Source organism: Gopherus flavomarginatus, chromosome 11 (genome assembly GCF_025201925.1).
Source record: "Gopherus flavomarginatus isolate rGopFla2 chromosome 11, rGopFla2.mat.asm, whole genome shotgun sequence".
Classification (NCBI taxonomy): domain Eukaryota; kingdom Metazoa; phylum Chordata; order Testudines; family Testudinidae; genus Gopherus; species Gopherus flavomarginatus.
Genome location: NC_066627.1, coordinates 33,583,920 through 33,605,282, shown reverse-complemented (window position 1 = coordinate 33,605,282; position 21,363 = coordinate 33,583,920). Strand labels below are relative to the sequence as shown.

The 21,363-nt window shown below is 43.7% G+C and overlaps 2 protein-coding genes across 3 annotated transcripts in view; both read right to left on the bottom strand.

The window, feature by feature from the left end:
- JPH2 (junctophilin 2) overlaps positions 1 to 5,141 on the bottom strand; it is a 66,648-nt gene extending 61,507 nt beyond the window's left edge. Inside the window, exon 1 of the mRNA XM_050917309.1 lies at positions 3,154 to 5,141. Coding sequence (XP_050773266.1) covers positions 3,154 to 3,532 — 379 coding nt within the window. The 5' untranslated portion in view covers positions 3,533 to 5,141. The remainder of the gene's footprint in view (positions 1 to 3,153) is intronic.
- A 5,074-nt stretch (positions 5,142 to 10,215) lies between these two features.
- On the bottom strand, positions 10,216 to 21,361 carry OSER1 (oxidative stress responsive serine rich 1). 2 transcript variants are annotated; one of them, XM_050917458.1, is made up of 4 exons: positions 21,228 to 21,361; positions 18,408 to 18,513; positions 13,123 to 13,236; positions 10,216 to 11,022 (listed from the first exon to the last, which is right to left on the bottom strand). In XM_050917458.1, exons 2-4 carry the CDS (start codon positions 18,482 to 18,484, stop codon positions 10,329 to 10,331), a joined length of 885 nt encoding a protein of 294 aa, XP_050773415.1. In that variant the 5' UTR covers positions 18,485 to 18,513; positions 21,228 to 21,361; the 3' UTR covers positions 10,216 to 10,328. The 2 variants fall into 2 exon arrangements, with proteins under 2 accessions (XP_050773415.1, XP_050773416.1); XM_050917459.1 differs by lacking the exon at positions 21,228 to 21,361 and having other exon boundaries at positions 18,388 to 18,486.
- Between the last annotated feature and the right edge of the window lie 2 nt (positions 21,362 to 21,363).

The following is a 21,363-nucleotide window of genomic DNA, read 5'->3' as shown; positions in this document are numbered from 1 at the left end:
AAGCAGATGTGCCTGACTGAATGGGAAACACTAGGGGGTCAGCCAGGGTCTGCATGGGAGAGGCTCCCCACCAACTCCCTAATAATCCCTTTGCCTTTCCCCTCCAACCCCCCTCCCACGCCCCGTTTCACACTTTCCACACCCAGCAACCCTCCAGGTTCATTCACAGGCTCCTTCCAAGCAATTACTTGATGCTCCCTCAGCTCCTCCATTACCTCTGACTGCCCCCGCCCCCCAAGCCTTTGCACTGCTTTGGAGGGGAAATCCATTTCTCTGTTGTAGTGTATATGAATGATTACTCAAAGTTCTGTCTTAATATGCCTAGTAAGGGATCTATTATCAAAAAACATTTCCTGAATCTTTTCTCTGGTCTGTACTGTTACAGACATACTTGCTGACAGGTATTTTGAAATAAATGACCAAAATAATTGAAACTGGCATGATTACATTGTATTATTTTGACAAATAAAATATGCAGAATTTTAAAATATTGTGTACAGAATTAATGTTTTGGTTCAGAACTCCCTCAGGAGTAAAAGTGAGCACTACCGCCTATAGAGGGGTTTTTTACATGCAAGAGTAGGGAAGTGTTCACCCTGGGGCAGTTAAACTCCAGGTTTTGTGCCAGTTTTTTGCCTGCCCAGATGCCCTTCTTTTGTAGTGCTAATGTGAGCTGTTGAATATCTGCAGCATCGCACCCCAAAAGTAGCTGCATTTTACTGGTGGATGAAACAATCACTGCATATGGTTTAAGGCAGTCTGACATCCTTCAGAATGAAAGGTGTTCTAGAAATGAAAGACAGTAGCTGGACAACGGCTGTATTAGTGTGTCATTGCATTAAACATATACATACCTTACAAGTGACCTAAAGATCCTCATATCAGTAGTTCAATTCATTACAAACACAGTTCAGTCCCTGCCCTGTATTATCACTGTATAGTAAACTGCATTAGATTATTTAACAGATCACATAGCCTGAAGATAGAAGAAGGATGATGTTTAAAGAACTGGGCAAATGAAATTGGTCACCTCTAATCTGCAACTTTAACTGCAACTTCATGTGCCATAAGGGCACGAACTTCAGCACTTAGGCATCTGTTTAAGTAACTTGCTGAATAAGGGCATATTAACAAAGCCCTGGAAAACCAATATGGTAGCTTGAATTCTTCTATTATTCTAAGGGGTTCTCACAACATTTGTTTTCCCTCACCAACAAAACTCTTGCTGGTGGCCACTCTGACAATTTTCCCTAAAATGCTTAATTAACCTTAGGAAAAACAAAGAAATAGGCATATACATGTGTCCAAATCATTGTAATTTATGCATGTTGGGTTTTTTGCAGACTCAATTAAAAAAAATAATGTACAGTTGTCTCTGTTCTTTACTGGACCGAAACAGAATAGGAACTCAAATAAGGTGCTTTGCATGTTTTGCTTTTTTTTAAAACTTGCTAGCTAGTAAGTCTGCTACTGTGAAAAGTAGTATTTGTAAATATCATTTTCACAGCAGACTTACTTAGCCCCAGCAAGCTGAGTGACAAATTGATGGGGAGGTGGGTAGGGAGACGGGGAGACCAGGAGCGATGTGAGGGCTTGAGGTGGCAGCAGGAGTCAGGGCAATGGAGGGCGGGGATGAGCCTGGAACCTGGGGTCCCGCTGCATGGCTGGAGACTGGAAGAGGCAGGAGGGGCTGGGGTGATGTGTGGGGGATTAGCCCCGGACTGGATCTCCGGGGCCGGAACCTGAAGCCCTGTGGCAGGAGGCCGGAGCATTATGCTGCACGGCCAGAGACTGTCACCCACCACGCCAGGGCTGAAGCCCAAGCAGCACCCCCCTTGGGAAGATGGAGAACTCACACTGGTCACCTGATCCTACAGTGGTTGTGGCTTCAGAAGGGGGCATGGACCAGCACCTGCTGGCGACAGTGGAGAGGGATTCCTGCTTTGCCCCTCCCCCAATCAGCACCCACGAGGCTGTGACCGCAAGAAAAGCCCTTTGTGGCCGCAGTTGACAAACACTGTAAATGTGATATGCTTTTTTATTATGAAGAGATACATTTCTCAAATTATTTTTCTTCATAAATAATTGGCATTGTGGGTCCTGAATAATAATACTAATAAAGTGCAATCCTCAGGAATATATCTGCGAGTACTCCCCTCCCCCACAAATCACCCTCTTGATTAGCCATACGAAACATGGCAGCACGCACTGTTACACTATTGAAGAGTTGCAGAATTACTTGCACAGCATTCCTGTGATGTTGCATTACGATTGTTCATCAGTTTCAGATGCTTCCCACCTCCTCTAATTAATTTTTTTCTTTATCGTTCAGAGCATTTGCAAAATGTCTGACGAGCACTTGTATACTGAATGTCTTTGTGCGTGAATACGGGCTGAGATTTTCAAAGTAGTCTAGGAGATTTATACTAGTGGAAGATAGGTGACTAAATTCTCAACAGCTTTGATAAACATTCGGGTTGAGTTTTAGTCATACACATGTTCAGTGCATTCATGCAATTTGGTATTTAATAAATAGACACAGAGCATTAAAATGCTGTAGATGATCCAGTGATGTATAAGGTGAAAACATTCACAACTCTTTGCCCAATGAGAATTAATTCTTATCAGTTTATAGTTTGCAGTAGTCATGGGCCCATAATTCTTCAGAAGTCCTATAATATAATCCAGTCTTTCACTAGCCTCACGTTATTGAAAATAAAGTTTGGAGAAAACATCCATAATCAAGACATTTGAAGAAGTTTTTCACATAGAAAGCATAGTCATCCAGAAGCTTTACAATTATTTGAGGTCTGTCTCACTTTTCTGGTGTACAGAAAGGAGAATGTGGGTAGATTACTGAGTGTTGCAATTTTCCAAGGGGCAGCCAGACTGCAGAAATTAGGGCCTAAATGCAAGTAGATTAAAAAGATGTCACACACAAAGCTCGCCCACAAACAGAAATATATAAAAATATACGGTAGAGGTAGAATGTTCTAGTAAAGTGCCTTGATTTCTCCTCCCCAGCTTTTGCTGTTAGTGATCTGATTTGAACTCCCTCTCTCCTGGGATGATTTACAGTCTCTGGATTTACAGGTCAAATATCATGTTGCTCACTGACCTGATCCCAACTGGCCCCGCCAGTGTCATCCTTACCTCCATCTGCGTAAGTCTCAGTGCCATAACCGTCCTGCAGCCCGTTATTCCAGGTGCCTTCGTACTTTGCTCCATTGCTCATGCTCTGCCTTGTCCCATAGCGTCCCTTAAAGCCATGGGTCCATTCGCCTTTGTAAAGCCACCGTCCTCTAGTCTCGATCCCCAAACCATGCCTCTTGCCTTGAGACCAGTAGCCTTCATAGGTGTTGCCACTGGGCCACGTGTATATGCCCACCACTTCAAAACCATAGTTCCATGAACCCGAGTACTCCCCTTGGCCCTTGGGACCAGTGCAGATGCCATGGCCATGGGCTTTCCCCCCTTCCCAGCCCCCACAATACGCTCCTCCATCGTCAAAATCAAACCTTCCTCCACTCATGGTGCCATCGAAGCTCAGCAAGCCGGGATCTCCACTTTGCTCCTTCCTTCCTTCCTTCCTCTTTCTTTCCCTCTTTCCTTCCTACTCAGCTGGATGGTTTTTCATAAGCAAAAGTTTGGGGAGTTTAAAATGTTGCCACATTTCCAAATTAAACATGCTCAAAGCAAGGTGCTGTGCCAAGGGGAGGATTGCCTTGTGCTGTCCAGCCAGAGGATAGAGGGAGGAAGGGAGGGAGGGATTTGGGAAGGGATCCTGTCTTGGAGAAGGATTGGGTGAGGACACTGCAAACACTGTGAAAGTCCCAGGGACCTGCCCGCAACCCAGCACCCACCCGTCACCTAGGGGACCAAACAATCAAGCATGGACCATGCTGTGGTACTGGGGCAGATTGGGCGAGGAGGGATAAGATCTGACTCGTATCTCTGCAGGCTTCGCATTGCCCTGACAGTGCACTGGGGAAGCGTCCGGCCCCTTTACGAGGCTCTCCAGTAAAAGGCAGGGGGGACCCGTGCTTCCCTGGGGGGCTCCCCCTTTCCTGATCATACCCGCCCAGGCTGCTATGCCCCACGGCTTCTCCTGCTGCTCCGGCTGCCTGCAGAGTCCCTCCCTCCTCAGAGTCCCATTGTGTGTGTGTGTCTCTCCTTCGCAGCCCCTTCCCTCTCTCCTCCTCCTGCCGTAGAAAGGTCAACACTGCCCTAACAAGGCCATCGGATCCCAGGAGCTGCTCCCAAAATAAACCCCCACAGGCCCAACCCCTGCTCCAGGGGCCTTTTATGAAGGAGGAAAGAGACACCCCCCCCTTGGGCAGAAATCCAGAAAAAAGAAGAGGGGAGAGGAGAAGCTGGGAAAGTAAGTGCCTGCTTAAAAATAGACCCTGGGAAGTAGCTAGGGGAGGTGCCTGTGAGAGGGGGGAGAGCTTCTGCTAGTTACTTTGGCATTTTTCCTCCACTGCACAGAGATCTGCTCAGGGCTGGGCATGTTTCCTGATTTAGGGCAGGGGGGAACCAGAGGATGTAGGGGGCAGGAAGTGGACAGATGACTGGGGGTTTGCTCTCAGAACACAATCATTCCACAACAGTGGCTAGGACTGGGAGCAGGGGGAAGAGCAAAGGGCCACCATGTCCCCCAAAAAGTCAGTTCTGAGTTCCCAGCTGCTGCTGTCCTGCTTCCATCCTTATAGGGAGCAGAAACACCACAGCCAAGGCAAAAACCTCATATGAAGCTAGTGTTTGAGGCAATGTTGTCCCCCCACCATGCGTCTGCAAACTGCTCCCACGCTTTCCCTGCTCACTGAAGCAAAGGGATAACAGCTTTCTAAGGATTCACTCCCCTCCACTACCTCGTTCCCAGCACAGTCGGAGAGCAAGAACTAGACTCAGACCAATCCCACAATTCCCAAGATAGGAGGCAGCCTTACTAGACCTCTGGCTCGCTCTCCTGCTAAGCTGGACACAATAGGATCTTTACCATCTGCAGGGAAGTGGCTCAGGTCTCTGTTACCCACCAATTTCACCCATCAGCTCAGTCTTTGCTCCCCTGTAACACCATTCCTTCCACCAAAGTTTTGACATAATTATGTGAATGGGGCAGAGGCCACATTGACCAGGCACTTTAGTGTTCATCTCATTTCCCAACATCTTTGTCCCCTGAAGTACGCTGCATGAAGCACTGAAATTTTAAATTAAAGCCCATTTATTCACTCACAGGCAGTATTGGGAGGAAGGGGGGGGCGAGAAGAAGACAAGAATATACACATTAAAGTGAAACCCCAAGAAAGGTTTGGAGTTACAAACATCATTTGAAATTATGCTCATTTCCATCACTCATGCCAAGGGGTGTCAGTTGCCCTGCTGACAATCCAGGGTCTTCTCACCAATAGTACAGGTGTAATTGAGCACTGCACTTTCCCATTTTCATGCTGTGATGCGTAGGACGAGCCAGTGTTATCTTAAGCCTGGTCTGCATTGAAAAAAAATCTAGTTTATTCAAGCCACTAGCGTAGATGTGTTTAAATCAGTTTTGCTTGCATCTGTAATTTACAGAATTAAACTAAACAGATTAAAGCAAGGTTTAAAGCAGTTGAGGGGGATCTAGACTAGGAGGGTTTGCACATTTTTACATCAATTTTAAATCTCTTTAGCTCACCAGTGCATGTTTTCAAGTATGACAAGCCCTCAATGAACAAGCAACTGTAAATGCATGTGAAGCATCTGCTGCAATCCACTTCCCAGGTCAGCTCAGACCAAGTTTGCACAGAAGATGCATTCATCTCCAAAGAGAGGTTGCTGGCTGCCCCAAATGTTCCCTACCTACTTCAGATAGGCCATAGGACCTACTTTAAAAAATAAATATATCGATCACATATCTGGAGGTGTTTCACCTTAGGGGCAGCTTTTTATTTATTTTTTTTATAGTCAATCGTTTGCTACTCCAAATGATTTACAAGCAGTGGCTCTGTCTAATAGGTGGTGTGAGCTCTGCTTATTTTCATTGTGCTTGGAAGAGATAGAACTAAACTACAGAGCCAGATACAGCTGCCATGTATTAGCATATAACTCCCATCTTCAAATACAAGACTGGTGAGTACACAGGAAAGAGAGGGGGAAAGTTACCGCAGCATGTCACACTGATCCAAATCCTTCCCTCTGTCAACCTGTCCCATACTCCAAGGAGACACTTAGCAAGGCTATAAAAGGATGATGTGATATTTAGTGACCACCATATTACTAGGAGCAGGAAACAATGGCAGCTATGGAGCTAACTTGTGTTACTGCTGGCACATTATGCACCCCTACTAAGAGGTAAAGTGCTAAGATAGGAACTCCAGAGTTCTAAACCCAGCTCTACCACTGATTTTTTGTATGGGTCCAGGCATGCTGAAACATCTTGCCTCATTTGTAAAATGAAGACAACCCATTGCATGGTTGTACAGGGCTTTACAACTGATGCTATCTTTATGGGCTTCAGTTTTTAGAACTGCAAAAGTACATGTAACAGGGTACCTAACTGCAGCTCCACATGCAAATACACCTAGCCATTTGCACATGCACGCACAACAAAGTTAAGCACAACAGTCACTTAGGCTAACCTTGTTCTAGAAGAAAACACACCACCAGCTTTAAAGCACACTTTTGGCCAAGGATCTTCCCTTACCCAGCCATTCAGGTTCTCAGAGAGGTCATTCAAACAAGAAGGGAGCCAGGGACAAAATTCTGTTCTACATAGTTTCTTATATTGCACTTACCACCATAGTATCTAAGCATATCTGAGGCTCAGAAATGCCAGGTACAGAACTGTCAACCCCCAGCATTCAAACATCATGAGTTAGACCTCAAGTTATAAGACTGACTTAAAAAATAAGATTCTAAAATAGTAAGTGTTGGGTTCTTTCACTCTCTTCTGGTTTGAGCCTTTAGGGTACAGACAAGTCACATTTTCAACTCTTTCTGCTCTGAGGGGTAGATTTTTTTTTTTTTAAATTAGAACTGAGATTCTCATGTAGCCACTTTACTCCAGGTGCTGGGACTTTAAAAGAAACAAAATATTGCAAGATTTGTGATAAAACTGAAGAGTTATTAATGAAGTGTCTTCAAGTACATGTCATACTGGTCTAGAAGAGCAGAGTTTATTATTCCTATCTGGTTTACCCAGGGACGGCTCTGTTTTTTGCTGCCCCAAGCATGGCAGGCAGGCGGCTTTTGGCAGCGCACCTGCGGGCAGTCCGCTGGTCACGCAGATTCGACGGCATGCCCGTAGGCGGTCTGCTGGTGCTGTGCCATCAGCGTCCCCACTGCCGAACTGCCGCCAAAGCTGCGGGACCAGCAGACCTCCTGTAGGCACGCTGCCGAAAGCCGCCTGCCTGCCACCCTCACAGTGACTTGCAGGCCGCCCCAGGCACGCGCTTGGTGTGCTGGTGCCTGGAGCCGCCCCTGGGTTTACCACCACCAATGATGTTAATGCCTTAAAAACAGGCCAAGTTCAAGACCATGAAAGTTATTTACATTACAAACTGCAAAATTGTTCTACAACAAAACTAATCAAAATTATATTCAAATGTGTATTTTAAGCACCACTTGGCTGTAGGACTCCTAAATGACTGAACTGATACCCTAAACTTTCTAAGTAGTGCAAGTATGAGTTAGCCAGTGGGTCTATAGTGTCATGGACATGGAGTAACGGTGACATCCAGTGGCCAGACATGGTTTACCAACTTGTTTGGATGCTTTTCCTTCCCTAACCATCAACAGTTCATACTCGACTACTGTACAGTTTTCCTTTAGAGTCCCTACTAGATATTGCTTTGTGCTGCAGGATTCACTTTTCATAAAATTCAGGACAAAGTAATTGACTGTACCAGCTACACCACACTGCACTTCATGTACAGTAAAGCAGGGCAATCAAAATATAAATCCTCCCCCCTAAGTTTATGGGACTCCAATAAGAAAACAAAATAGTGGAATGGTAACTGGGCCCTCCTCCCTAGGAAAGGTATTACTCCCATTCCCCAAATGTAATACCTACTGTATGATTTAGAAGATGAGCAATGCAATGAGCTGGTACTTGCATATATATAGGAAAAAGACAAAATAATAAGCAATTGGGGGAGAAAATTAAATTTCAGAGTTTACAATTCTAGTTCTATTCCTGCAGCAGACCACCACACAAGGAAATGGAGCTACTTCGGATAACTTAGTAAGATTTGTCACATGTATTTGAATGTGAACGCAGGGAAGTTGAAGGGGAAAATGGACCCAGAACAGCCTGCCTAAGACATTAAGCCTGACATTAAGAAATGCTAATTAGTTTGGGATCATCAATTCTGTCTTAATAGTGAGGCTACTTCACTAGGCTAGATTATAACACTGATAGATAATGACCATCCTAGGTCATTAAGCCATATCAAGCTGCAGATAATGGAGCAGGGATGACATTCTTAATAATCAGAGGTGCCACTGGAATTTAGCAAGGAAGTGTTTCTCCTAAATTATTCTTCCATCACACAAGGCACAGAACTGCAAAAGTATCAGCAAGTGATAACACTGGTTCATGCCCTCCCCACAAGGGGTAGTTTCAGTACCTGGCGGTATACTCCCTTGCACCTCTCCACTGCTAAATCTAGAACAGGAGACAGCTGATGCTGCTTTGATGTGATCACATGCAGATTTGAGCTGCAGCTGCTCTTCTGTGCAGGGAGATACAAACTACAGGCAGTGGAGAACTGTACATCAGCACTCTGCCTCATGACAAGACAAGGATCACACTACCAATATTTATATGTTTTAGCAAATGGACTGCCAGAAGGGAAGGAAAAGGAGAACACATGGATGCAGCAGGAAGGCCCAAGATGTCCCGGATTGGCAACTGACTAAGTGTTAGTTACTTGTGTCAAAAATGTGTCTCAAGGGGCTGATCTACACTGCCACTTAAATCAATTAAGTGACATCACTCAGGGGTGTGTAAAAAAAAAAATCCCGTCAAGTGACGTAGCTTACATTGACCTAATGTGGTGTCTACACTGCACTACTTTGGTGGGAGATGCTCACCCGACAACTTAACCTTTCCAAGAGATGGAAGGTAAGTACTGAAATCAATGGGAGAGAGAGTTCTGCCATTGACTTATTGTGTCTTTACCAGACCTGCTAAATCGATGCCGCTGGATCAATCACAGCAGCACCTATTTAGCATACCAGAGTAGACAAGCCCTCAGAAATGAGCCACTGCCGGGAGGAAATACAAATACAAATTTGTTGTATTTTTGTCTAACAATAATCAGGATTACAGTGGGTGAAGGGATGTGCAGACAAAAGCACACTGAAGAAGTTAGCAAATGCTATTTTTGGTCTTTTGATGCACTTTTTAAAACAAACTGCAAAGGAGTCAACTCACCTCCTCAATTGCTTTTCCTTTGGCTATTAAATGAGGAACAATTACATTCAAGATACAAAACCATCTATTTCTGCTGCAGCAGACAAAGGTAGAAGCTCTGATTACCTGAATTATTTCTCTGATTGGGAAGCCTAATGTGATAATACCTCTTGCAATGTTAATACTAGCACCTGATACTATACTAACTTGGAGAATAGGAGAGCTGTGAATAAAAGAAAAGGGAAGAAAAGGTCAGAGTATGAAGAGAAAGTTTATCCTGCTAGAAACAAAACTGCTCTTTAAATCATAAAAAACAAACATTGCACCCACCCCAGAAAAGCAAAAATTCAGGCACCTGGAAATAATTAGAGCAATGCATGTAAAGCTGAAGGAAGATATGGGGCATGACCCCCACTTTTAAAGTGTTCCCATAATTTGGTGCTACACAGCCCCACTTGACAAGTTTCCAAAGCTAACCCTGAATCCATAACCGTCTGCATATTAGTTGCAATCAAACATCAAAAAGTGAACTCAGATGAGCTAAGATGCAGCATGAGGCTTCCCAAATAAAGAGGTCTGATCCCATACAGTGCTTTCTACGGACCCGTCTGTACAATAACCCAGAACTGCAGGTGTTTTTGTTTTTATTTTTAAATAAGACCTTTAATCAATGCAGAATTTCCTAAATTATCTGTTCTATAAGTAGCTATTGGAAGAGACCGTTCTTTAACCAAACCAACCACCATTCCAGGGTTAGAGCTGACATGTTTCTAAATTAAGGTGTTTTGTCTGGTTTAAATAACAAAAGTTAGCTGAGATGCAATGAAGTGTTTTTATTGCAAGCATGGTGAGCAGGGAGCGGATTGCTTCTCATGTGGAGTGTGACTGAGGGCAGATTTCAATCAAACCCTTTCTCTAAAGCCCATTGATGTCAGGTGTACATCATTTCTGCCATGTGAGACATTTTCTTGGGAATATATAGGTAATATTCCATGTATCCTGAAAGGTCTTCAATAGTCACATCATCCACATAGGCCCTTGCTTGCTCAGAGCAAGATCGTGGAGAGCTTGAGGGAGTTCTTGATGGCAAAAGCTGGGAGTGGTCCTCAGCAACTGTTCTTTCCGGTGACAATGGGATGGTGTTCTGCAAGCCGGAGAATTTGTACACTTCCATGTCTTGCCACTGCTTACACTGACAGGCCTTGTCCATGCATGCACATGGCTTACTCTTGTTTTGTTTGGACACTGACTGGAAGTCAGAAAGATCTGTGGTCTTTAGACTTGCTTTGGACATCAGAGAAACAGCAACAGAAGAGTTTTCCTGTTTGTTCTCTTGCACTGGCTCTGCAAGAGAAATCCCCGAATGCTCAGCACCAACTCCCTTGTGGCCAGCATCATCAAGAACAGGACTGGTTCGTTCATTTGCACAGAATTCCTTTGGGATTGGCACCCCTAGCCCTGTGCTGTTGTTCGGAGTGTCTATCTGGCTCTTGTGCACCAGATGGCTGCACACAGAAGGCGTTTTTGAACTGCAGTGGATAAACTTAGGAGGATGAAGGACTGGAGACTTAGAACGCCTCCGACGCTGGGTTCTCACTGCCCCTCTTGAAGGTTTCCTCATAGACCTAGCAGTACAAGACACACAAGTGAGTGTTTACTCTATAACCAGGAGCAAGTACTATTTTCTTTCTGTGAATCAGAGTAGGAAAATTATTTAAAAAGCAAACTCCTCCGCTGTAGAGCCTCCAAGTTACGAACATCTCAAGAATGGAAGTTGTTTGTAACTCTGAAATGTTCGCAATTCTGAACAAAACATTATAGTTGTTCTTTCAAAAGTTTACAACTGAACATTGACTTAATACATCTTATAAACTTTACTATGCAGAAGAAAAATGCTGCTTTTAACCATCTTAATTTAAATGAAACAAACACAAAGTTTCCTTACCTTGTCAAAGCTTTTTTTAAAAACAAAATTCTCTCTTTTTTTTTTAGTAGTTTATGTTTAATACACTACTGTACTGTATTTGCAAAACAAGGAGTCCGGTGGCACCTTAAAGACTAACAGATTTATTTGGCCATAAGCTTTCGTGGGTAAAAAACCCACTTCAGATGCATGTACTGTATTTGCTTTTTTTTTTTGGTTTCTGCTGCTGCCTGATTGTATACTTCTGGTTTCAAATGGGGTGTGTGGTTGACCCATCAGTTCATAACTCTGGTGTTCATAACTCAGAGGTTCTACTGTATGTATATTACATTTTAATGAGTGTCAGTAGCATCCACTGAGCTTTATAAAACAGGTGTACAAGATTGTACGAACTAACTCAGACAGACATGATACCAGTTCTGGTAAACTAAGGTGTGGAGCTAGCACCCGAGAGATCAATGTAAGAGAAAGAATAAAAGGTGGTTTTAAGGAGGATTCTGAAAGAGGTGAGGGAGGGTACTTAGCACATGGGATGAAACAACACTACAGAGGCCACATGAAAATAGTAGTGATTCAAGAATGTTTAACAGCAATTTGAAAATGCAAAGTGCTGCAAAAGCACTAAGCATTAAGGAAACAAAAGGCAAAAGATTCAGAGATAGAGGTGCCTCAGATGTGCCTCTACCCTATGATGCCAAATGATCCTGCAAGAAAGGATTTATGACTTAAAATGACTCATCTCCAAGTACAGCAGCTTGTTGGATAGGTTTACACTGCTCCTGTACCTAATGCTGGTGCGGCTGCAGCATTCAGAACTTCAGCCACAGTTCAGAGGTGTTTCACTTTGTACATTTAGGCCTTGTCTACACTACAAAGTTGCAGCGCTGGTGAGGGGGTTACAGCGCAGCAACTTAGGATGTGTACACACCTGCAGGGCATTACCAGCGCTGCAACTCCCTGTTTCATCATGGTGTAGACACTCACCAGCGTTTTTGTTGACCTCCGTGGAATAAGCAGGTACCCCCGCGGTGTGCTCTGGCGTTCCCCGACCCCCACTCCAAGCAGGTCTCCTTCCCCGCGGTGTGCTCTGGCGTTCCCCGACCCCCCCTCCAAGCAGGTCTCCTTCCCCGCGGTTTGCTCTGGCGTTCCCCGACCCCCCCCTCCAACAGGTCTCCTTCCCCGCGGTGTGCTCTGGCGTTCCCCGACCCCCCCCTCCAAGCAGGTCTCCTTCCCCGCGGTGTGCTCTGGCGTTCCCCGACCCCCCCTCCAAGCAGGTCTCCTTCCCCGCGGTGTGCTCTGGCGTTCCCCGACCCCCCCTCCAAGCAGGTCTCCTTCCCCGCGGTGTGCTCTGGCGTTCCCCGACCCCCCCTCCAAGCAGGTATCCAGCCCCGCGGTGTGCTCTGGCGTTCCCCGACCCCCCCTCCAAGCAGGTCTCCTTCCCCGCGGTGTGCAACAGCGCTGCAGCGTGGCCACATCTAACACCACTTGCAGCGCTGGTTGCTGTAAGTGTGGCCACTCTGCAGCGCTGGCCCTATACAGCTGTACTAATACAGCTGTAACAACCAGCGCTGCAAAATTGTAGATGTAGACATACCCTTAGAAACAGAACACCAATGGCATGGGAGTGAGGGGAAAAGGAGGACAGGCATGTTTGTTTTAAAAGGGAAACTAAAAACTAAAATTTTTGTGAACAAGTCTGTTTAGAATCCAAAACCAGGAATAGAATTGGGTAATTAGAATTAAAATAATTCCAGTTCATTTAGAAGTCAGTCCAGCCAGTCTCAGGCTGCCCTCTGCTTACCCATGCCAGGCTTCTTTAGATGTGCACACATTCTTAGGTTTGGTTTCATCTGTAGCTGTTCTAACCAGTGCTCTTGGAACTGTACCCTCACCCACAGGAAGAGAAGCAGTGGACCTGAAAGAGGAACAGAAATACAATGCTATTAACTGTAGATAGATATATATTGCAAAATACTGTGGAGAGGCTATGAATTTTCTTTCCCAAAACCCACATTCTTCTGTAACCAGAAATGCCTTAAGCAAACTGTTTGTAAATGGTCTCCTAAAAGCTTAATTGAAGCACCAAACCAGGAAAGACAGTATGCTAGATCGTAACTCAAGTGTTAAAAATTCACAGTGAATTTTCATAATGAACCACCAATGTGTGAACATACATCAATTAAGCAAGCATATGATGGTATTGTAGTAACTTGTGTCCTTCCTCACCCTACTATTTGTTACACTCATCTGTTATATCACATTATGTTTAATTTTCAAGTCTAAGCTTTGCCAGGCATGGATCAGGGTTCTTCATTTGTCCTGTTATGTTCTTAACACACCTTTTGGCACTAAAACTAATAAATATTAAATAAGATAATAACAATTCCAGTCAGCCTTATTTACCAAACCATACCTTGTTGCAAGCTGTTAGCCAAAACAATACCTGCAATTACTCATTAACGAGGGGCAAGAAAACACCAATAAATATACAATAGAGAATAATGTATATGAGCCAGTAAGTCTTTTCTATAGCTACATTCTATAAAAACGCTCAGATATCACAGTTATAAAATGGGTTAAGTGTGGACAAACAGCATTACAACCATGTTCAGGCAGGTGAAAACAGTTTTAAAGGCAAATTACTAGCAGTGGAATGGACAGGGGTTTATATAATCCAGTTTCTGTCTGAAGCTTGTGTTTTGCTGTTCACTGCTGAAGACCAGTAAAGTTAGATTTAACCATAGCATTGCTCCCATGACCAATGAATGAATGCTTAAAACTCATGTTTTCTGAATCCACTAAGTGTACAAATGGATTAGTTTTCTACAGAGAGGTTTTCAGTCTGAAGAATCTCAAATCACTTTACAGATTGGTTGAACCTCAATCAACTATCAAGGTGAAATGCAGCAGCTCTCAAACAGTGTACAACACTACTGTACTAGGAGGAGACATGAGAAAGCTTACAGCAGTCTGTGAGTTTTTACTAACTCAAGTCTACTTCAGCACCATTCCTGGCATATTATTAAAATACTTAGGCCTCAATGCAAAAATGTGAGTTTAAGCTCAGGTAAAATCTCTCCACAAAAGTAGAATTTGAAGACTCTGTATGATTTGGAATATATGATATAGTAAGCCTGCTCCATTACCCCTTCTTGCTGGATGACTTCCACTTGATACTCTGCAAAAGCAGAGACAGTTGCTGAAATAACATATCCAATGTAACTTGATATAGAGTCCAGAACAGGAAAGCCATGTGTGTGTACTTCAAAAAAAATTAAGTATGGAAGTCCAATGTGATTAGCAAAAACACCAAACTTAAGATCTTTAGAAGTAATATTATAAAAGTGTCCTTATATGGAGCAAGGTCCTGGAAAAATAGGACCAATGCACAGTTGAACAGCTTTCAGTGAAAGTGTCTGCATAGAATATTCAAACTAAAATGGACTGAGAGCAAGTAAAGAAAAGGCCCTAGAATGGGCACAAACACCTACAAGTAATACAGATTGAAGATGTCTCAGATAGGTCAATTTCAAGAATACCCTGAATAAGCATTTCTAAGGCAAGAGACACAGAGGCATGTTCCATAGCACAACAGGGGCTGAAGCAGCATTATTACATCTGAATATAAAAAATCTGGATAAACAAGTCTAGGATAGGGATGACTGGCGCTGTTTGACTTCTGCCTTACGTACTTGATGGTGTGGGAAGAATGATGAATATAACTGAACAAAATCTTAACAGTTAGAAGAAAATCAACCCAAGTAACAGAGTAGAAAGAAGATTCCGTAGCTGAAAGGACAAAAACTGCTGGTGTTAATTACACTTATGTGAAAATTGGGCTGGGTGGGGGGGGTGAGGAAAGGAGGTCCACAGACTCTCTGAATTTTGATTAAATGCTTAGGAGCATTATACGGATACAATTTTTAACAAATAATTGGAATGGCAGCTGTTTAGCTACTAATTTTTAAGTTAGACCTTCACACTGCAACTCTAAGCTATACACAACAGCCTTAAATGGAATTTTTCTTAGAGAAACAGACTCCAGAAAATACCTAATTTTTTAGAGCCACAAAAAAAAAAAAAGTCTTAAAGCCAGTCTTTCCTAAATATAAACATTCCTTGGCTATAAATAGACTATTTAATTGGAACCACACTAGTCCTTGTGTACAGGGAGAACGTTAGCTATAAGAAACTCTTCTCCCTATTGTAGGTTTGACAAACAGAACTGAAAGGTTACAGTACATTACATTCTCAAGAGCCTTGGCTTAAATAGAATTTTAAGATTTACTGGCCTCCCAAGGCCACATTTTTAAAGCTGCCCACAGTCTGCACACAACTACAATTGTGTATGCAGTTACTCAAAGAGCAAGTGCAAATTAGGCCAGAAATTCTGAAAGTTTAGGCCCATGTCTATCAACCTTCTGGAAAGTCCTGACAAGTCAGGTCAGGAAAGCACACTCCTTCCTCTCCCACTAACTCAAAAGACTGTTCATACAGTTTCATACTGAGTTGCTCATTCAACTCTCATGACAGAAACCAATTAACCTGGAACAGAAAATGGGCAGGAACGGACAAGGAGGAGAAGGTGAAGCATGAGGTCAGATAAGATTATAGCAGTGGGGAAAACAAATGACAGTGCAATAGCTGAAGGCAGTGAAGAGATGGGTTTTGAACTGCATCTTAAAAGGGAGTAGGGAATCACAGTGAAGCAGAAGCACAGGGCACATCCAGAGTAGTCAGTGGAGGGGCAGTAAGGCTTTATAAGAAAAAAAATGGCTCATTTAATGTAAAGACCAGGACTGAACTAAAACTGCTTTAAGATGAAGACTACATATTGCCAACCTATTTAGCTCACTTAACAGATGTAAAGCAGCTCTGAGCTGCTGCCATGACATTTCAGACTAGTAGGAATTTATGATGCAGTAACCTCCACTTATTAACAGCAGTGAATCACCCTTCCCATTCCCGTGTCATTCATCACTACTATGTCCTCCAGTTTCCATATGTCCAATCCATGGATCATTCATCTTTACTCATAAGGCACTTTGGTGGAAAGTCCAAGTATTATATAGCTCTAAGCAGCAGTGTTTGTACAAGGACTTTGATATTTTAAGTTTACCAAAGTGGGCCTATCCTTACGTATTTTGGTCCTCTCCCAAACATGGGAAATAAGAATACTAGGTATGTTTTACTGTATTGCACTTGCAAAGAAAACTCCTTGTGGACATTATGTTTGTAAACTATTGTTATAATAATTCACTCCTAAATACTTTGAAATGAGGGTAATACCAACATTTATACAGACAGAAAGACTTGGGTACAGAGAGCTAAAGTGAATCAGATAGGGGAATACAGTGAGTGTCACAGTCAGGACCAGAATGCAAGATGAGACTATATAGATGTGTGACACTTCTCATAGGATTATTTTCAGTCTCTTTAGTCAGTTGCAAATATTTGATCTTTGAGATTAGGAATAATGTAATCTGATTAAACAGAGCCAGCCAGTCAGATTTTAAATGAGATAGAACTAACTAGTTAAAAATCAAATAAGAAATCACAGGATTAAATATGCTTGATATGTGCAAGGTGTTCATTTATTTAGGATGCTCCTTAAGTGTCAAAATAGGACATCACAAATCTATCCCAAACCCCCATTTTCAGGGAGTTGTAACAGTCCAGCATATTCTTTCAGGTTGAGGGTTGAACACTTTGGATTTCAGCCAACCAGGGAATTATTTTGCAACACTTGCACTAAATTGGTTCAGACTGGAGGTGGAGGTTTCCTGTGAAGTGAAATTCAGTCCTTATACCATGTCCTGAGCCCAGGACAGTTGACATGTAGAAAAGACCAAGATACTAACATTCAGAAAGAAGCTCCTCTTTCTACTGTAACTGCTATGAACACAGACCAGTCGAGGTGGGAGAGATCACATCATCTCTTACAGCTCACTTCACTGGAAAAAGAGTTGAAGCATATTGGAGAGAGGGGCATGTGCAGGGAAGGGGATTGACCAGGCTCACTAGAAATCTGTGACAATCGTATTGAAAGACCCTGAATATACTGGGGCTCTGTAAGGCTTCCAGTGTCACCCTAGCCATCTTGAAACTGAGGCCTTGTCTATACTTGGATTTTAACCACCTGTTCAGTTGCTTTGGTGCAAATAGCTTATACAGGAGTTATTTACATCAGCCCTGTTTACATTGTTTTCAAAAAAAGGAAGGCTGCATCACTGCAAATCTTGCTGCTCTGGTGTAAACTGTACCTACATTAGGCATTTGCACTGGTGCAGCTACACCAGTCGCTGAAATTCCAGTGTAGACCAGGTTTGAGAGTTGAGACTTGATAATAGTATTGAATGTTCTTTTATGAAGTAGGAAAGGGTTGCCATTGTGGGAATTAAAAGTAGACGGACAGATTTTTTGTACTCTAGTATCATGGAGCAGAGAGTCAAGTACTGCATATCAGATCATTCAAGTAAGGAGAAGATATAGACAATATCCTCCCTTTCAGTGTTTTTGTCATAAAAATAGTCATTCCTGGACACAAGAGTCCAGTGGTGGCAATGCTGGATTCCTACATCACCTCACCAGTATCTTCAATACTTATATGGAAAGACCACCGAACTCGAGGCAGGTAAGAAGAGAGTCCATCTCCATGGTTTAATTCAATGGTTGGCCTTGCTGCCTGTATTGCCAATAAATATTAGTTACATTAGCAGCGTTCTAATAATGTGTATGTGTCCTCCGATAAGCAGGGCTCAGCCCAAATTCATTTAATATGGGCAGCCAACTGACAGCTATCAAATAAATAGTAGCCATTTTTGGCCACTGCTTGCCCACGCTGGACTTGAACCAGCAACTTAGATGGGAAGTGATCTGTATCCCATTTACTAATCCCCACAGCTAAACAGCCCTCTGATTACAAACTTAAAAAAACCCAAAAGACTTCAATTTTTTGTGCTACAATTAAGTCTTCCACTATCTAATCATTTGGTATCTACCTCAAACGCTTCAGATTTGTAGAGTGGTTCCCTAGTAATTCACCAGTCATATACGTTCTCATTACCTCATTATATGCTTGCTTACCCTGCTGCATCAACTCTCAGCTTTTTGAAAGCTGTCTGAAGACTTTCCTCTTCTCCATCCTTAGCTTCTGTTTTCATCCTTGGCACTGTGGGTGCTGACAGTTACCCTATGGTGGTGAAAGCAGAAAGTGAGTGTTTGAAAATAAAATGGAGGCAACCAGCACTGTGTTCAAAACTTTACTATAATGACCTATCATCATCATAACTCAAGAAATAAATTCTGAACAGTAAATTGTAGCATACACATAGCCCTGATCACTGTACTAAGACACTTCCGTGAGATGATTCAGAAAGAGGAGCAGGAACATACACAAGAATGATAGAGCCATCATCATGTGTAAAAGCGCAGGCAAATAAAAACCTTTACAGTAAAATAATTTGGTGTCAATTCTGAGCCAAGTGCGGGCAAGGGATGGGATAGATCTATTCAGTGAAGGAGTTTTCTATCCGACGAAGTGGGTATTCACCCACGAAAGCTCATGCTCCAATATGTCTGTTAGTCTATAAGGTGCCACAGGACTCTTTGCTGAGTTTTCTATAGATTCCTATACTTAGTTCTACTGTAACCAAAACTCCACTCCAGAAGCAGTAGAGCAAACAAGGAGGGCGAGCAACACCACACCAATCAACTTTCTGTGGGCCACTGCTGGTACAGTTTGAGAACCGCTGCCCTACAGTACAGTCTTTGGGGTTTTGTCCTGTTTTATAAAAGTAAATTGATTTGGTTTCCACTATTTCCTTTGATGACTAATCCACAAACCAGGGGTATGTCTACATTACAGTAGCACAGTTATGGGGCTACAGCTGTGCCAGTGCAGCACTATAATGTAGTGCTTCCTACACCCAACAGAAGAGAGTTTTCCGTTTATGTAGTTAATACATTCCTCAGAGAGGGCAGTTAGGTTGACGATATAATTTTTCCATTGAGCAAGCTGCATCTACACTGGGGGTTAAGGTCAACCTAACGACAGTGCTCAGGGCGGAAAACTTTTCACAGCCCTGTGCAACACAGATAGGTTGATGTAACTGATCCCAGCCTCAAAAAGTTCTATCAGGTTTTCAGGTCAAATTTACTCTTTCTTAATTTCAGTTTTTTGACCCTTGCTATATCCAAGCATTTCATACTAATTATCTCCTCTTGGATGTTTAAGGCCCAAAAACTATTTCTAGACTTGTGTCCCTTACTTCTCGTGCAACTGGCTGTCAGTTGGCCTAGCTGAAAATCAATCCTTACAGTCTCTCAATCATTTTAACAATCTCTGTTGCCTTTCTCCAGCTCCTTCCAATATGTTAATATTTTTCTGGTAGTCAGTCAGTTGCCCAAAACCAAATTAATAATTGTTCCAGTGCTTTCATCAGTTTAAAACAAGCGTTTAACACCTGGTGTTTAAACTGAAGTTTTCCTGATTGGTAAAAGGAGTAATAGACCAGTAAGTATGGTTAAAATGATTCTTTTAATTTGTAAGAACTCCATATACTCACATGGGCACAAACATTGTCTCCCAACTCCTTATGAAGCTGCTCTTTGATATGACAGATATAAATGGAATATTGCTCACTACAGAGCTGAGTTCTCAAGTCACTAGAGAGAGAGATGCCTAAGAGCAACAGATATAAACTACCATTATGAAGGCTAATTAATAAGGGCTATTAAATCAAGCTACCAGTACAATACTACTTATATTGGTATTTGAATAATACATTTGCTAAAGTAATTATAACTCTTTGATATGCTAGAAGAGAGAATAAATTTAGATGAAAGAGGGCTGCAACTAAATAGTCACACAGATTCTCAAAAGACAAAATGAAACCAGTAAATATGAAGGGTAAATTCTGTTACCTGCGAATCTCATTTTTACCTGCCCCCCCCTCAGATCTTCCAGCTGATGTGTCTGCTGCTTGCTCTGCAATGACTTCATTCAAACATATTCCTTAGCTGCTAGTTGGGTGCCATGATGACACATCCATCTTTCTGGATGTGTCATAATGTGTTTGACGCACATGCGATGAACTGAGTCAGGCAGCAAGTAAACACCAGAGACAGTGGTTGAATACAATACTGGTCACTGTGATGTTTGTCTGAGCAGATCTCTAAAAAATTTCAAATGGAGCTGTAGACCCCTTTGGAAAGCTTAGGCATAGTCTGTGGACCCCCGGGGCCCACAGACCAAGGGTTGAAAACCACTGTTCTATTTCATTTGGCTACCAGCCTCTGAAGAGCCGCGTGAGGACACTGGACACGAAAAGGTAAGGAGTTTGTAAGTGAATACACTGGGAAACGAGACATCAGTTCGTCCATCCCCTGAGGTACAGAGCCTAGCCCGGCCTGAAGGAGGCTCAGACACTTATGAACATCAGCGTTACCTCTAGAGCCAGGAGCTGCCATGAGGGCCCAGCGGGAATTTATAATTCAGCGCTTCTTAAACCCGACTCGTTCTCCGCCTTTGGCCGGCAGCACCCGCCGGGCGTTCGGTGACTGAGTCCCAGCCACACCCCCGGCTCCGGTCCCGCCCTGCGCTCCCAGCCCGGAGCGATGTGTCGCCCCCAGCAGCGGGGACCGGGCTGCCCGGCCGGGCGGGGTGACTCGCACCCACAATCCCCCGGAGGAAGCCGAGAGCTGGGGCCAGCCGGGGGGCACCGCTCGGTCAGGGCGGGGACGAAGGGAGCTAGGGCGGCTCCCGGCTGGCTGGGGACTGTGCTGTCCCGCCGCACGGACGCGGCCCGAGGGACTAGGGAACGGGGCAGAGCAGCCGCCCGAGAAGGGGGCACCTAGCGGGGAGGACGGGCGAAGGCGAGTGGGTGCCCCGCCCAACGCACTTACCACGCTCAGCCCCACAGAAAAGGAGCCCGCCGCCGCCGCGAGAGACAGCGGCTTCTTCCGGGGCGGGGCGGGAGTGACCGTTCGGGTCGAATAACCCGGATGGGAAAACCCTCAGCACCGGGAAGCGGACGGTGAC

Coding starts and splice junctions, on each gene's coding strand:
- OSER1 (XM_050917458.1), bottom strand. CDS start 18,484: ATGAAAACAGAAGCTAAGGATGGAGAAGAGGAAAGTCTTCAGACAGCT. Junction 13,237..18,407: donor CTGAGAGTTGATGCAGCAGG/GTAAGCAAGCAT, acceptor TTCCTCTTTCAG/GTCCACTGCTTCTCTTCCTG. Junction 11,023..13,122: donor TCTAAAGAAGCCTGGCATGG/GTAAGCAGAGGG, acceptor TTGTACTGCTAG/GTCTATGAGGAAACCTTCAA.